Source organism: Triticum dicoccoides, chromosome 7A (genome assembly GCF_002162155.2).
Source record: "Triticum dicoccoides isolate Atlit2015 ecotype Zavitan chromosome 7A, WEW_v2.0, whole genome shotgun sequence".
NCBI classification, from domain to species: Eukaryota; Viridiplantae; Streptophyta; class Magnoliopsida; order Poales; family Poaceae; genus Triticum; species Triticum dicoccoides.
In genome coordinates, this window is record NC_041392.1 from 26151588 (window position 1) to 26166061 (window position 14474).

Sequence of the window (14474 nt, forward strand, 5' to 3'; positions counted from 1 at the left end):
TCCTCAGGATTGTGAATTCAATCCGGGAGTTTGACAGCTACTTCAAGTGCAAGAAGGATTGCACTGGCACATTGGGATTCACCTCACTCCAGAAAATGCACGACATCTATAAGGATGCTTGCATACGGAGCTCCCAGTGATTCACTCAAAGACTATGGGCGCATGACCGAGTCCACGACCATTGAATGTTTCTTCAAGTTATGCAGGGCAGTGGTGGCAGTGTTTGGACCGCAATACTTGCAATCACCCAATGCTGAAGACACTGCTCGGATCCTAGCACAGAATGCAGCAAGAGAATTTCTTGGGATGCTTGGAAGCATCGATTGCATGCAATGGAAATGGAAAAATTGTCCATTTGCTTGGCAGGGGATGTACAAAGGCGCCAAAGGCGGTTGCAGTATGGTACTTGAGGCAGTGGCCACACACGACCTATGGATTTGTCACTCCTTCTTTGGTATACCAGGAACTCACAACGACATCAACGTACTGCAGTGCTCCCCTGTCTTTGCTAAGCTTGTTGAATGTCATTCTCCTCCGGTGAACTTCGAGGTCAATGGGCGACACTACAGCAAGGGATACTACCTAGCAGATGTCATCTGTCAGAGATGGTCCACATTTGTGAAGACTATCTCAAACCCTGTGCCAGGAGGCAAGTACTCTCACTTTGCGAAGGTTCAGGAGGCTTGCAGGAAGGATGCCAAGGATGTCAAGCGAGCATTTGATGTGCTCCAATCTCGATTTGCTGTTGTCCGATACCCCGCTCAGACCTGGTCAAAAAATCAAATGTGGGAGATCATGACTTGTTGTGTAATCTTGCACAACATGATCATCGAGAGCAAGCAGGAAGAGCCAGTGTTTGACACTGAACCATATTACAGACAGGGTCCTCTTACCCAAGTTGATCACCACCTACCGGCATCCTGGACGGCCTTCCTCAATATGCGTCAGGAGATCCGAGACCCACTGGTGCATCAACAACTGCAGCAGGATCCGGTGGAGCAACTATGGAGGCTCAAGGGCAACGCCTAGCTCGACGTGTGATGAAATATGAGTTTTTATTTGTTGAACTATATAATTTATACTGAACTATTTGTTGAACCATTTGATTTCTATTGATTTTCTATGATGAACTATGTGATAAAAAATAGCTTCTCTTGAATTTGCGCCCAGGCATGACGAATATGGGCCGATTTACGCCGATAGCGGACCAATTTTGCGCCGAAAGTGGGCTGAAAAGTGGGCAAATTTGCGCCGAAATTGGCCGATATTGGTGCCTGGGGGCGGCGGTGGGAACCCAATCCTTCCTAAGCCGATTTTAGCGCCGGTTCGCCCCCAGACGACAATTTTTCAAGCCACCTGGGGGGAGGGGGGCGAACGGCTGAAGATGCTCTTAAGACTCACAAACGATGGGCACCCGATCTGTTTTTTGAACTAGGGGGCAGCCAAGTAGTGACCAACTCCTTACTAGCCAAATTTTTATTTCTCCGCGACTTGGATGTCATGGAAATGATTAAATACTTCTAAAAAAAGGCTTCAAATTTAGTTTATACACACACTGGATTTTCGATTAAAAAGATACTAGGATCACACATAATGCAGTGTAATGTAAAGTTTTTTTTTTATGGATGTGTGTGTTTAACACAGTCTGTCCATATCATGGAGCATGTAGATTGCTCCAGGACTATCCCACTGATTCTTGAGTCTTGTGTTGAGCTTATCAAAGCACTGCCCTTCGCAGAACATGACTATTAAGGTGACAACACAGATCTAAGGTCCGCCACTCGCGTGGTGTGACGTACGCCAAAGTCCTAAATGCGCGTCTGATGGCAACTTTACCCAAGGGAACTAGGTTGTACAGCTCTTCATGTGATCTTGCGGTGCCCTTTGCGTACCGAGGTAGTAGCTCCAGGTAATAGTGGCCAATGGGCAATTTGGTGGACCTTGGCACAATAGGATTGAACATTTTGAAGTGGTTCCACCGCCTATAAAGTGTTTTTGAAACCCTTGGGCGTATAAGTCATCATTGCACAGAGCAATGGTGGCTGTCCACCCAGGTACACTGTCCAGCATGTTAAACATAATAAAACGGTTGGGTTGGCCCTCAAAAACATCCAGCCTGGGGGCAAGAAACCTAGGCAACAGGACTTTTGGTGGGTCGCGACTGCCTAGATATCTCAGTTCCATCTAATATCTCAACTTGCAGTCACATCACATAACAAAAATTATATTCTAGATATGATACCCAGATCATCAATGTGATGGTTGGTACGGGAACTTGAATTTTAAATTCCTGGCTAAATAAGCAGAGGGCTGGATAGTGCAAACATGAGTGAATATGGTGAAATATGAGAGGGTATATATTGAGCTCAATACCGCTGAAGAAACTTGGGAAGCATGCCACAAGTATGACACCAAATAACAGGTACAACTCATGAGCTATATTGCTAATTGGATTATTACTTATGACGCAAAATCTATCATCCGTGTAGCATGTGCCAGGATTTGTCCGTGGTCTGTCACAATATATGGATGATCATTCTTAGACTTGATTTTATATATACTTCCTTCGTCCTGAATTTCTTGTCATGGAAAAGGATAGAAATTGGTGTATCTAGAGCTAAAAATACATCTAGATACATCCATTTCTGCAACAAGTAATTCGAGACGGAGCGAGTAGTAAGTTGTACAACAACAACAACAATAACAACAACAACAACAACAACAACAATAACAACAACAACAACAACAAAGCCTTTAGTCCCAAACAAGTTGGGGTAGGCTAGAGGTGAAACTCATAAGATCTCGCAACCAACTCATGGCTCTGGCACATGGATAGCAAGGTTCCACGCACTCCTGTCCACAGCTAGCTCTTTGGTGATACTCCAATCCTTCAGGTCTCTCTTAATGGACTCCTCCCATGTCAAATTCGGTCTACCCCGCCCTCTCCTGACCTTCTCTGCACGCTTTAGCCGCCCGCTATGCACTGGAGCTTCTGGAGGCCTGCGCTGAATATGCCCAAACCATCTCAGACGATGTTGGACAAGCTTCTCTTCAATTGGTGCTACCCCAACTCTATCTCGTATATCATCATTCCGGACTCGATCCTTCCTCGTGTGGCCACACATTCATCTCAACATACGCATCTCCGCCACACCTAACTGTTGAACATGTCGCATTTTAGTCGGCCAACACTCAGCGCCATACAACATTGCAGGTCGAACCACCGTCCTGTAGAACTTGCCATTTAGCTTTTGTGGCACTCTCTTGTCACAGAGAATGCCAGAAGCCTGGCGCCACTTCATCCATCCGGCTTTGATTCGGTAGTTCACATCTTCATCAATACCCCCATCCTCTTGCAGCATTGACCCCAAATACCAAAAGGTGTCCTTCTAAGGTACCGCCTGGCCATCAAGGCTAACCTCCTCCTCCTCATACCTAGTAGTACTGAAACCGCACATCATGTACTCGGTTTTAGTTCTACTAAGCCTAAACCCTTTCGATTCCAAGGTTTGTCTCCATAACTCTAACTTCCTATTTACCCCCGTCTGACTATCGTCAACTAGCACCACATCATCCGCAAAGAGTATACACCATGGGATATCTCCTTGTATATCCCTTGTGACCTCATCCATCACTAATGCAAAAAGATAAGGGCTCAAAGCTGACCCTTGATGCAGTCCTATCTTAATTGGAAAGTCATCAGTATCGACATCACTTGTTCGAACACTTGTCACAACATTATCGTACATGTCCTTGATGAGGGTAATGTACTTTGCTGGGACTTTGTGTTTCTCCAAGGCCCACCACATGACATTACGCGGTATCTTATCATAGGCCTTCTCCAAGTCAATGAACACCATATGCAAGTCCTTCTTTTGCTCCCTATATCTCTCCATAAGTTGTCGTACCAAGAAAATGGCTTCCATGGTCGACCTCCCAGGCATGAAACCAAACTAAGTTTTGGTCACGCTGGTCATTCTTCTTAAGCAGTGCTCAATGACTCTCTCCCATAGCTTCATTGTATGGCTCATCAGCTTAATTTCACGGTTATTAGTACAAATCTGAACATCCCCCTTGTTCTTAAAGATTGGTACTAATATACTCCGTCTCCATTCTTCTAGCATCTTGTTTGCTCGAAAAATGAGGTTGAAAAGTTTGGTTAGCTATACTATCGCTATGTCCCTGAGACCTTTTCACACCTCAATGGGATACAATCAGGGCCCATCGCCTTGCCTCCTTTCATCCTTTTTAAAGCCTCCTTGACCTCAGACTCCTGGATTCACCGCACAAAACGCATGTTGGTCTCATCAAAGGAGTCGTCCAGTTCAATGGTAGAACTCTCATTCTCCCCATTGAACAACTTGTTGAAGTACTCCCACCATCTATGCTTAATCTCCTCGTCCTTCACCAAGAGTTGGTCTGCTCCGTCCTTGATGCATTTGACTTGGCCAATATCCCTCGTCTTCCTCTCTCGGATCTTGGCCATCTTATAGATGTCCATTTCGCCTTCCTTCGTGCCTAACCATTGGTAGAGGTCCTCATAAGCCCGACCCCTTACTTCACCAACAACTCGCTTTGCGGCCTTCTTCGCCATCTTGTACTTCTCTATGTTGTCTGCACTCTTATCCATGTATAGGCGTCTGAAGCAATCTTTTTTCTCTTTAATCGCCTTCTGGACATCATCATTCCACCACTAGGTATCCTTATCTTCGCTTCTCCTTCCCCTGGACACTCCAAACTCCTCCGAGGCCATCTTACGAATGCAAGTCGCCATCTTCATCCACACATTGTCTGCATCCCCTCCTTCCTCCCAAGGGCCCTCCTTAATGACCCTCTCCTTGAACGCCTGAGCTACCTCCTCCTTGAGCTTCCACCACTTCGTTCTAGCGACTTTGGCACGCTTATCCCGCTGGACACGAATCCAAAAGCGGAAGTCAGCAACCACCAGCTTATGCTGGGGTACAACACTCTCTCCAGGTATCACCTTACAGTCTAGGCACGCACGCCTATCTTCTCTTCTCGAGAGAATGAAATCAATCTGGCTAGAGTGTTGGCCACTACTAAAATTCACCAGATGTGATTCTCTCTTTCTAAAGAGGGTGTTAGCTACAATCATGTTGTAGGCTAGAGCAAAGCTTAAGACATCTTCTCCTTCTTGATTCCTGATGCCATAGCCAAAGCCCCCATGCGCCCCTTCAAAACATGTGTTAGATGTACCCACGTGGCCATTGAGGTCTCCTCCTATGAAGAGCTTCTCACCAATCGCTACGCCCTTAACCACGTCTTCCATGCCTTCCCAGAACTCCCTATTGGTGTTCTCACTGTGGCCTACTTGCGGGGCATACACGCCGATAACATTGAGAACCAAGTCCTCAACTACTAGCTTGACCAGGTTAATCCGGTCCCCACGTCTCTTGACGTCTACCACTCCATACTTGAGGCTCTTATTGATCAAGATGCCTACGCAATTTCTGTTTGCAGCCGTCTCCGTGTACCACAACTTGAAGCCGGTATCCTCCACCTCCTTCGCCTTCTGTCCTCTCCATTTGGTTTCTTAGACGCAAAGGAGATCAACACCTCTCCTCACTGCTGCATCAACTAGCTCCCGAAGCTTCCCTGTCAGAGACCCTACGTTCTAGCTACCTAAGCGAATCCTCCTAGGCTCGGCTAGCTTCCTTACCCTTCGCACTCGTCGAGTCAAATGCGAAGACCCTTGCTCATTTTCCACTACATCCGGGCGCCGATGTAGCGCGCCACTAAGGATGCGACGACCCGATTCTCGCTCACTTGCCACCGTATCTGGATCAAGATACAGCGCACCCCCTTGGGGGTGACGGCCCGACCCTTGCCCATTTTCCACCACACCCGGGTTCCGATGTAGCGCGTCGCTGAGAGGGTTACGCCCCAACGAAAATCTTTTGGGTTTCATCTCCATAAGAGTGGCTGAGTTTTAAAGTTGGCTCACCAAGCCTATCACAACCCTCCTCCTTTACCCGGCTTGGGACTGGCTATGTTGAGACAACATAGGCGGAGTTAGCGAGTAGTAAGTTGTACATAGTGCAAAACTATCATACTTGTCAAATTAATAATTTGCAGTGTGGCCATAGGGCTCGCGCATTTGTGCGGCTAGTTTTATCTTGTGTTACCATATACTCCCGCTGTTCCTAAATATATGACGTTTTGGCATTTCAAATTATTTGTTGATAATTTTGTCATGTCACCCCCCAATTATTTGTTGATCTTACTTGTTATTAGATTGCAACTTCACAGTATAATGTTGGGCTCGAGTATTGCCTAACCTCTATTTCCCTTTTCCAATAAAACATTCAGCATTTTTCACTGTAATTTATGGAGCTCATCTCTTCAAAGTATTTCTAGTTTCTCTACAAAAGAAGTATTTCTAGTTTCTCTACGAAAGAAGTATTTCTAGTTTCTCTCTGCAAAGAAATAAGTATTTCTAATTTCTACTCCCTTCGTTCCTAAATATAAGACCTTTTAGAGATTCCAATATAGACTACATACAAAGCAAAAAAATGTGTGAATCTACACTCTAAAATGCATCTATATACATCTATATGTAGTTTGTATTGAAATCTCTGAAAGGTCTTATATTTAAAAACGATATTTAAAAACGGAGGGAATACTACCTTATTTGCATATGTATGATTTTACACATTACATATGTCTTCCTTTGCATCATAAATCCAACATGTTCCCCATGCTACAAAATTTCATCTCCACATGGTTTCGCACCACCATAAAAAATCTCAAGGGTGACAATTGACGGTACTCGAGAATACTTGGCCCGTTTCTTCCTTCTCTACCATATAACCCCAAGTCACCATCTATAGCAAGTGGATGAATACAACTGTTACATTGCATTTGCGACTCAGCGGTTTATTGTAAAGAATTTATTCTAAACTCATACTATATATCGACACTTCAGAGATTTTGGTACTGAGGATACAGGGAATATGTTGCCCTTAGGTACTCTATGATCTCAGCGCTTTCGAACATCTTCACCCCCGTGTTAGGATCCTCAATATAAGGCGCCTGCAATGACAATACGAGAAATGTCACACACTACTAGGCCATGCGAATGCAAAGGTTTAGCATCAGCATGAATCACAAGGTTCCAGACCTGGAAAATGCCATGTTTCTTGAAAATTTCCTGTCGCTTGGGGCTGCCACGAGCACAGCTGCATCAAAAAATAGTAAAGTTAATTCCAGTATTTTTTGATGCTACAAAGATGTATTGTGTCAACAAGAGACTGCACTTATGCCATACATAAGTAGTAGATGTTATGATGGCAGAGCATTTAGCTATCTATTTACAGATGCGTTGTGAAGTTTCCAGTGTCGAGTACCTGTGTAGCAAGTGTGGCAACTCCAATTCAACAAGGGCCTCTCGTGCTAATTTACAGAAAGGAGATCCCTGATGATAAAACATGTACTGGTCAGGTTCTGGAACTGGTAGCACACGAGAACGACAAGAAAATAATGACCCCAGATGCTATGGATAGGCAGAAGAGAAGAATTAGACCTCGTATGCCCAGATCTCTATCGGCTGGGGTGGAAGCTTTGAAACAGTGTAGGAAGATCCCTGCAAACAAAATGGGTCAGCCTGATTTGAGCAAACACTTTCAGAGGTCACACACTGTATACATGCTTATATGGTTTACTGGCAATCTACCTTCCATACACGCCAAATCATAGCAAGCCCTGCAGTTATTGTCTACAAAATAAGCCACAAAGCATCAACTTTTGCACAACTGATTACTACTAATAATGAACCGTCATACTCAAGTCAAACGGTAACAAAATCATGAACATATGACAAATAAAGATCGCATATAAATCAAAGGCAATGTGCTTCTGAACATAGCCTATACTTTTGGATTATGGAACACTTAGTTACTTACCGTAAATAGACCAAGTGATAGCATAATCGGGACAGTTCCATCACCTGAAAGACAAACACAGGGAAGGAGCCAACAGGAAGGACCCTGTCAGGAACAGGGGAAGCAAGGTCTGGTAAAATAAATGATGAGATACAAACCGTATGTGTCCGCAAGGTATTTTATAATGGCATCTGATTCATACATGGCAACTCCGGTGTTTGGATCCACCTACAACATATGATTATCTTAAATGAAGATATAATTTTGCTTTCACATAGCATTCTTTTTAGGCAACATAGAAGAACTAGCGATTTTGACTAATAACTGCAAAACACATTGCAAGCAGAAGACTGCAACAACATGACAAAACACCCGATGTCTTCTTACCAATTAATGGCAAAAACACATTGCAGCAGAGAACTGCAACAGAATGGCAAATCATAAGATGTCTGTTTACTAATGAATCACAAAACACATTGCATTGCAGCATAAGACTGCAACAATATGACAAAAACCCCATCTTGCCAGGAAACAAGAAGTTCAGAAATATTAATACCCCCTCTGTTACAAAATCTAAGAAGTTCTATCTTTGTCCTAAGTCAATCTGTATCAAGTTCCACAAAATTTATAGAAAAATACATCAACATTCACAACAGTACAACACCAAGTGAGTATAATATATAAAAATATCTCATAATGGATTTAGTGATACTAATTTGATGTTGTAGAATGTAGATCTTAGTACAATTCTCTATAAAATTGGTCAAACATGAAGAAGATTGACTTAGAATAAACCAAGAACTTCTTACATTTTGGAACATAGTGAGTATTAGTTATTGGTGATTCTGCTGGGATCATGCTTGTTTGTCAAACATAATTCAGAAACTACATTAGAAAGATATGTAAAATTGGAAATGGTAGCGATCACATATAACCTAACAAAACATAGAACTGGTGAGGAATTCTTGCATACCATGTAAGGGAACTGTTTTTTCCCACCCATCTCTAAAACCTTGGGACGAAATGTTGGCCCCTTTTGAGGACAGGGGTAAAATAAAACATCAAGGTCCAAGACGGATACCATCTCTCTCACCTGAAAATTTTACATGGCAACCATAAACGCCAAGATTTTCCAAACATCGAAAATGACAGCTACACAATGCAGATGCAGCAAACTAAAAGGACATTCACCTTTCGACAAAATGGACAGCTGAAAGTTTTAGCCAGAATACGCCAACAATTGAAACAAAGAAAATCAGAAGCAGAGGAAAATATTAGCCCTTGGTATATATAAAAAAGTAGGCCCAATTATAAATACGCAGGGAGTGTTATTTTTTCATAGGAAAGATATGAATCCCAACTGAAAGAAAGCTCGTACCCTTCAAACTCGTACATCTCAATAGGTTTTTCTGGTCGACGGCACTGATCTATCTTTGAGGTCTCCTTAACCTTTAGACCTTATAAATAAGGAACAAATGTATTTGTGCATTACTCCTTTAAATTGAAAAACAATAGGCACCGAACAAGTAAAATAAAATGATCTTAGCTAGCAAAAATGGGGAATTAGAGAAATTCACCTAGAAATTCCAGAGAGTATTGGTCTGAGGGTATTTTATCCGCGGAGACTAGTGATACCGAGTATCTGCACATCACAGGATCGCACAAATGAGAAACCAACCACAAGACATGAATACAGCTCAATGTGAGACGTAATCTTCAAAATGTACCAATTCACACTTCTTTGCGCGACGGCGCTGAGCTAATGTTCTCGAATCATTGACACCAAAGTAACCAAGCATTGCTAATTAATTGACATCAAAGTAAACTACACAGTGCTAATTACTGAAGCAGCAGCTCATTTGGATAACATCGAAGCAGAGACAGATGAATACACCGAGATTCCACTGTGGTGCTCAATTTGGCGGGTGAAACGAAACAGATTTGCATCTTTATTAGCCCAACTGGGGGAGGATTGATTGGAGGAGACGAACCCACCCTAGGACGAAGAGGCCGGTGCCGAGGCGGAAAGGCAGGGCGAGGGCCGCGCCGGCGACGCTGGCGAGCTGGCCATCCTTGACCGCGAAGCGCTTGGGCACCGGAGGCGCGAACCCTGCCGGCGGCGAGAACTCCGGCCGTTCTTCGGAGGTGGAGGCGGGGGCAGAGACGGGGGCGGATTCGGGCTGCGCGGCGACCCTGAGGGTGGCTGACGCCGTCTTCCGCGTGCAGGTGGCGGCGGTGGTGGTAGGCACCGCGCGTGAGGAGAGGAACGGCGGGAAGCGGAGCGCCGCCGTGGCCATTTAATTTACCCGCGCGCGCGGGGCGATGCGAGCGGAGCGGGAGACGGAGGCTGCCGCTGGCGCGAGTGGACAGGGAGGGGCGTGGAGTGTAGCTGAGGGAGCTGCTCGAACGGGAGAAAGATATCCCTCCACGAACTTCCGCTGGCTCACTGGGTAGCTCGCCTCCTTGTATTGTACTCCTATACGTCGAAAGACAATTTTATATTGTGAGACGTAGTGTTATTTTCCTTTATTTAATTGCATCTTTTTTTTTTTAATAATATGAAATTAGGATTTTTTTTTTCAGAAACAAAATATCTCGACAAACTCATCTTGAAATGATCCAATTCAACATTATGCACATTTTGCTGACACTACACCTTGATTGCTATGATATGGATCAACCGGTTGATACTTTTGCCCGGCTGGCTACTATTTCTTTTTTCTTTTTTGCAAGAAGGCTAAGGCTAAGTATTAAAACTTGTCTATCGCTTAGTTCTTGGTACATCGGCACATCTTCTTTGGCATTGGCGCACGTTGAGCAAGCTCGATGCCATCTCTTCATCCCGGCTAGCCCCTTTTGGTTGTGCAGAAAAGCCAGTTAATTAACTTAATTCCAGGTATTGATTACAAGACTTCGCATGTGTGAGAACCAATCCTATGAAAATAAAGTATATGTATGGCCCTCCTGCTTCAAGGTATTGAAAACCCATTGAAGATATCAGTCATGGGACTGAAGGTAGTGTGTGAGCAGGTTAGTTTCCTCTAATATCTACATCGATGCCATGACGAAACAACAATTTCACCCTAGCTTAATAGATGATATGTGGTCGATGAAAGTTGCATTCCAATTTCCGAGTAAGCAATCAGAGATTTAAGTGGATCTTGCAAACATCAACTACCAAATATGAGAGGTTATATATAGAGCCTAGCACACACCAAGAAACATGACAAGAAAATGAAAGCATGTAGCAAGTATGATACCAAAGGTACACAACTTATGAGCACTACAGTTAGTTAGGGTTGTATTTTGAGGTGTGGAAGATGCAACTCATTTCTCTCAAACTTTAAACTAATTATTAAGGGTGATTTGTGAGTCTCCAAGCATGTGTGTCCACTGCTCTATAGCTAGCATGATCCTTGGCCATTTGTTAAAAAATAACTTACTCTATGCAACCATTATACTGCTACAGAACACTAGATTTTAAAAAATACACTAGATTATGTTAACAACACTTTCTTTGATGGTAATTAACTAAGCTTGACTTACCTACCTAAATGGTTTTTTATTGCGGGAATAGCATATTATAATTAACTTCATGCATTCCTTGTATTTATTTTGTTAGCGACTCTCCAATCAGTATTGATGGTAAACAAGCATAGTAATATAGCATAATGTGTTGGGTAGAATCGCCACTAAGTAAGGAATACTTGGGGCGTGAACCTTTTTTTAAACATGGGGCGTGGACCCTCTAAATAGCACATGTGGATCAAATGTTGTGATGCATTGGTTCTTATAGTTTCAGAACAGAAACCAAACTCCACTTCCTCACATGTAAGGGCATCACAAATAAAACTCCCAAAATTTAACTCTTCAATTTTCAGGAGTTAATCTTTTTTTGTGGAGCTAAGCAAACCATCAAACTTAACTACTCAAAAACGAAATTGCGCACAAACATCTCATACGGAACTCAAATAGAAACTAGTTTAAAGAACAGATAGTGCTTAATTATACATAATACTTCATAAATATACATCGTAATCCAAAATTAAACTTGATAAAGCTTACTTAGAGCTAAACCAAACTAAATTAAAAACTAAAACACACTAATCCTCTTCGGATTCGAGATTGATCACCGACGGCTTGCCGGAGCGCGACGCCTCGCTATTGTGGGTGTCACGCCATGGCACCGGTGCATCAACGTAGTCATTGGTGCCGATCTCGACGAAGAGAGCGTCCCGCTCTCGATCCGTCATGGCTAAGAAATGTTGAGTCACGGCTAAGCACCTCCCGCTCATTGGTGATGGAGCGCTCACAGGCGAGCTGAACCTCCATCACCTACGTGTCGGCGGAGAGCCGGGCAGCCTCCTTCCACCGCCCGATGCTTCTCCTTCTCCACGATGGCCTTCTCGTACTCACGCTCTACCTCCTCCCACAAGAGGATGTGGATGTGGTCGGGGTGACATACTCTTCCTCCATGTCTGGCTCATCCTCGGCCTTGGCATCAGCCCCTTATGCCTCGCTCTTCGCCACCTTTTCCTATACCTCCTCATCATCATCCAAGCTCGACAAAATCGACCGGCACGACGATGGCTGGGAGGTGCTGGAACGAGTATGTGTACTAGTGCATAGGTAACCTCCTCTCTATGGTGATTTGGGACGGCAACGATGGTGAATCGGGCGACAGCGACGACTCGGACGACGACAATGGCCAATTGAGCGGTAGCAGCTATTTAGGGTCTAATTCTGACCGATTTAGTGAAATGTGTGGTGGCAGGGATGACTTAGAGTTTGGGGAAGGGGCAGGGATTTATAGCGTCGGGGTGAGGGCGGTCAATTGGGTGGCTCACTAGCGTTTGGGCCATTTTTTCTAGTGAGAGGAGAACATGGGAGATTGGAGGAGAATTGTGTCTTTTACTCATATTGAGCAGAAAAGGAATCTTTTGAGGTTTAACTCCGAAAATTTGTCAAGAGTTATAACTATATGGCTTCTGTTAGCTAGGGTATAACTTCCCCAAAAGAAGTTTTCTTTAGGAGTTACGGATTATTTTAGGGTTCTATTAGAGATGACTTAGTGCGCTATAACCTCATTCATGATCCCAACTCTGGATCAGATTAATTTGAGTTATAAACTTTCATGACTCATGGTCCAGCTTATATACTAATTTTATATATGTTGATGCTATGGAGTCTGGAGTCGGCAGCATGAATCGAGGGGCCTACGACAACCTGACAAAGGACAAATGTGCTCAGAAAGTTTCCGGAAATGATATAAGATACATATACAGCCATCTAATTAACTTGATTTTAGGTATTGATTCGAAGTACTCACATGCAATGTTTAAGAAATCGTTAACTGGTAGCTGTTCGGTCGGTTTAGGAGTATCGATTAATCAGTGAATTGGCCTATTAACTGGATTAACCGGTCGACCATTAATTGGTAGATTGAATAGGAACTTGCCAACATATATCTATTATACTATACTCTCATGCTCCCAGCTATGTAGTATACCAAAATATGTTGTCATACACATATGAAAAGCATAGAGGGGAGGTAAAAATATTAATCCTATCTATTAAGGAGCGGGATGGGGCTGTAAGGGGTTACAAGCCAAAATTTTGGGCTTTGTTTGCCTACCCGTTAATGGGCTAACATGGATTAATCGGCATGGCAACTGATTAATAGTCTAACTAGCCAATTAATCGGCCTGATAAGTTAATCGATGAATAAGTTCTATTCGATTCGGCCATGCTATGAGTAATGCCTAGCTTAATAGGTGGTGTTTGATAAATAAAAGTTGCATTATGTTTTTCAAGTAAGCAATCAGAGATCTAAGCAGACCATGTAAACAACGACCACTAAATATGGGAGGCTATATATAGAGCCCAACATCAAAGAAACCTGAAAAATAAATGAAAGCATGTGGTAAGTATGACCCAAGTACAAAACTCATGAGGACCACTGTTCGCCAGGTTTATTTTTGGAGGTGTGGAAGGTACTACTCATTGCTCTATCATTTTAAATTAATTATTAAGGGTAATTTGTGAATCTCGAAGCATGTGCATCCACCGTTGCACAACTACAGCATTGGAGGCACGAAGAACCTACATGAACCGTTCGTTAAAAAAATAACTCATGCTATGCAGCGGTTGTACCACTACAGAACACGATTAAGTGTTTTTATGGGTACACTAGGTTAAGTTAACAACACTATTCAATAGTTTTTTTTGGGTATTCTTCAATAGTAATTAAGTCTAGCAATCTCCCTAAATTGCACTATATTATTTTCTGAAAAAAGGCTAGTGATTCAAATCAGGAGACCGGCCAGGCCTCCCGCAATCGCCCGCGAGTCATTCGATCGTGTCCCATCTATGGGTTCTTGTTAACGCACGCAGCCACATGATTATATCCCCTCCTTCGTCCCGATCTCTTTGTGAAAGCCGTGAGACACTCGTTTCTCTCCTGTTTTTTTCGTCTCTCGCCCATTTCTTCTCTCTCGCGTGCAACACCCTTTCCTTCTTTCATCCGACGTCGCTGCTGGCCGTAGCTGCGAGCATGAAGGCGGGGCGCACATC

At 43.5% G+C, this 14474-nt stretch overlaps 1 protein-coding gene and 1 pseudogene across 1 annotated transcript; both read right to left on the reverse strand.

Annotated features, from left to right (window-relative positions):
• Nucleotides 1–1635: 1635 nt before the first annotated feature.
• LOC119332929 lies at nt 1636–2184 on the reverse strand (annotated as a pseudogene).
• A 4444-nt stretch (nt 2185–6628) lies between these two features.
• Nucleotides 6629–10335, reverse strand: LOC119328759. The gene is made up of 12 exons (XM_037601735.1): nt 9897–10335; nt 9479–9543; nt 9280–9358; nt 9093–9111; nt 8875–8994; nt 8060–8129; nt 7923–7966; nt 7694–7735; nt 7544–7603; nt 7368–7435; nt 7142–7199; nt 6629–7053 (listed from the first exon to the last, which is right to left on the reverse strand). The coding sequence occupies exons 1-12, from the start codon at nt 10196–10198 to the stop codon at nt 6943–6945; spliced, it is 1038 nt and encodes a 345-aa protein (XP_037457632.1). The 5' UTR covers nt 10199–10335; the 3' UTR covers nt 6629–6942.
• Nucleotides 10336–14474: the final 4139 nt, after the last annotated feature.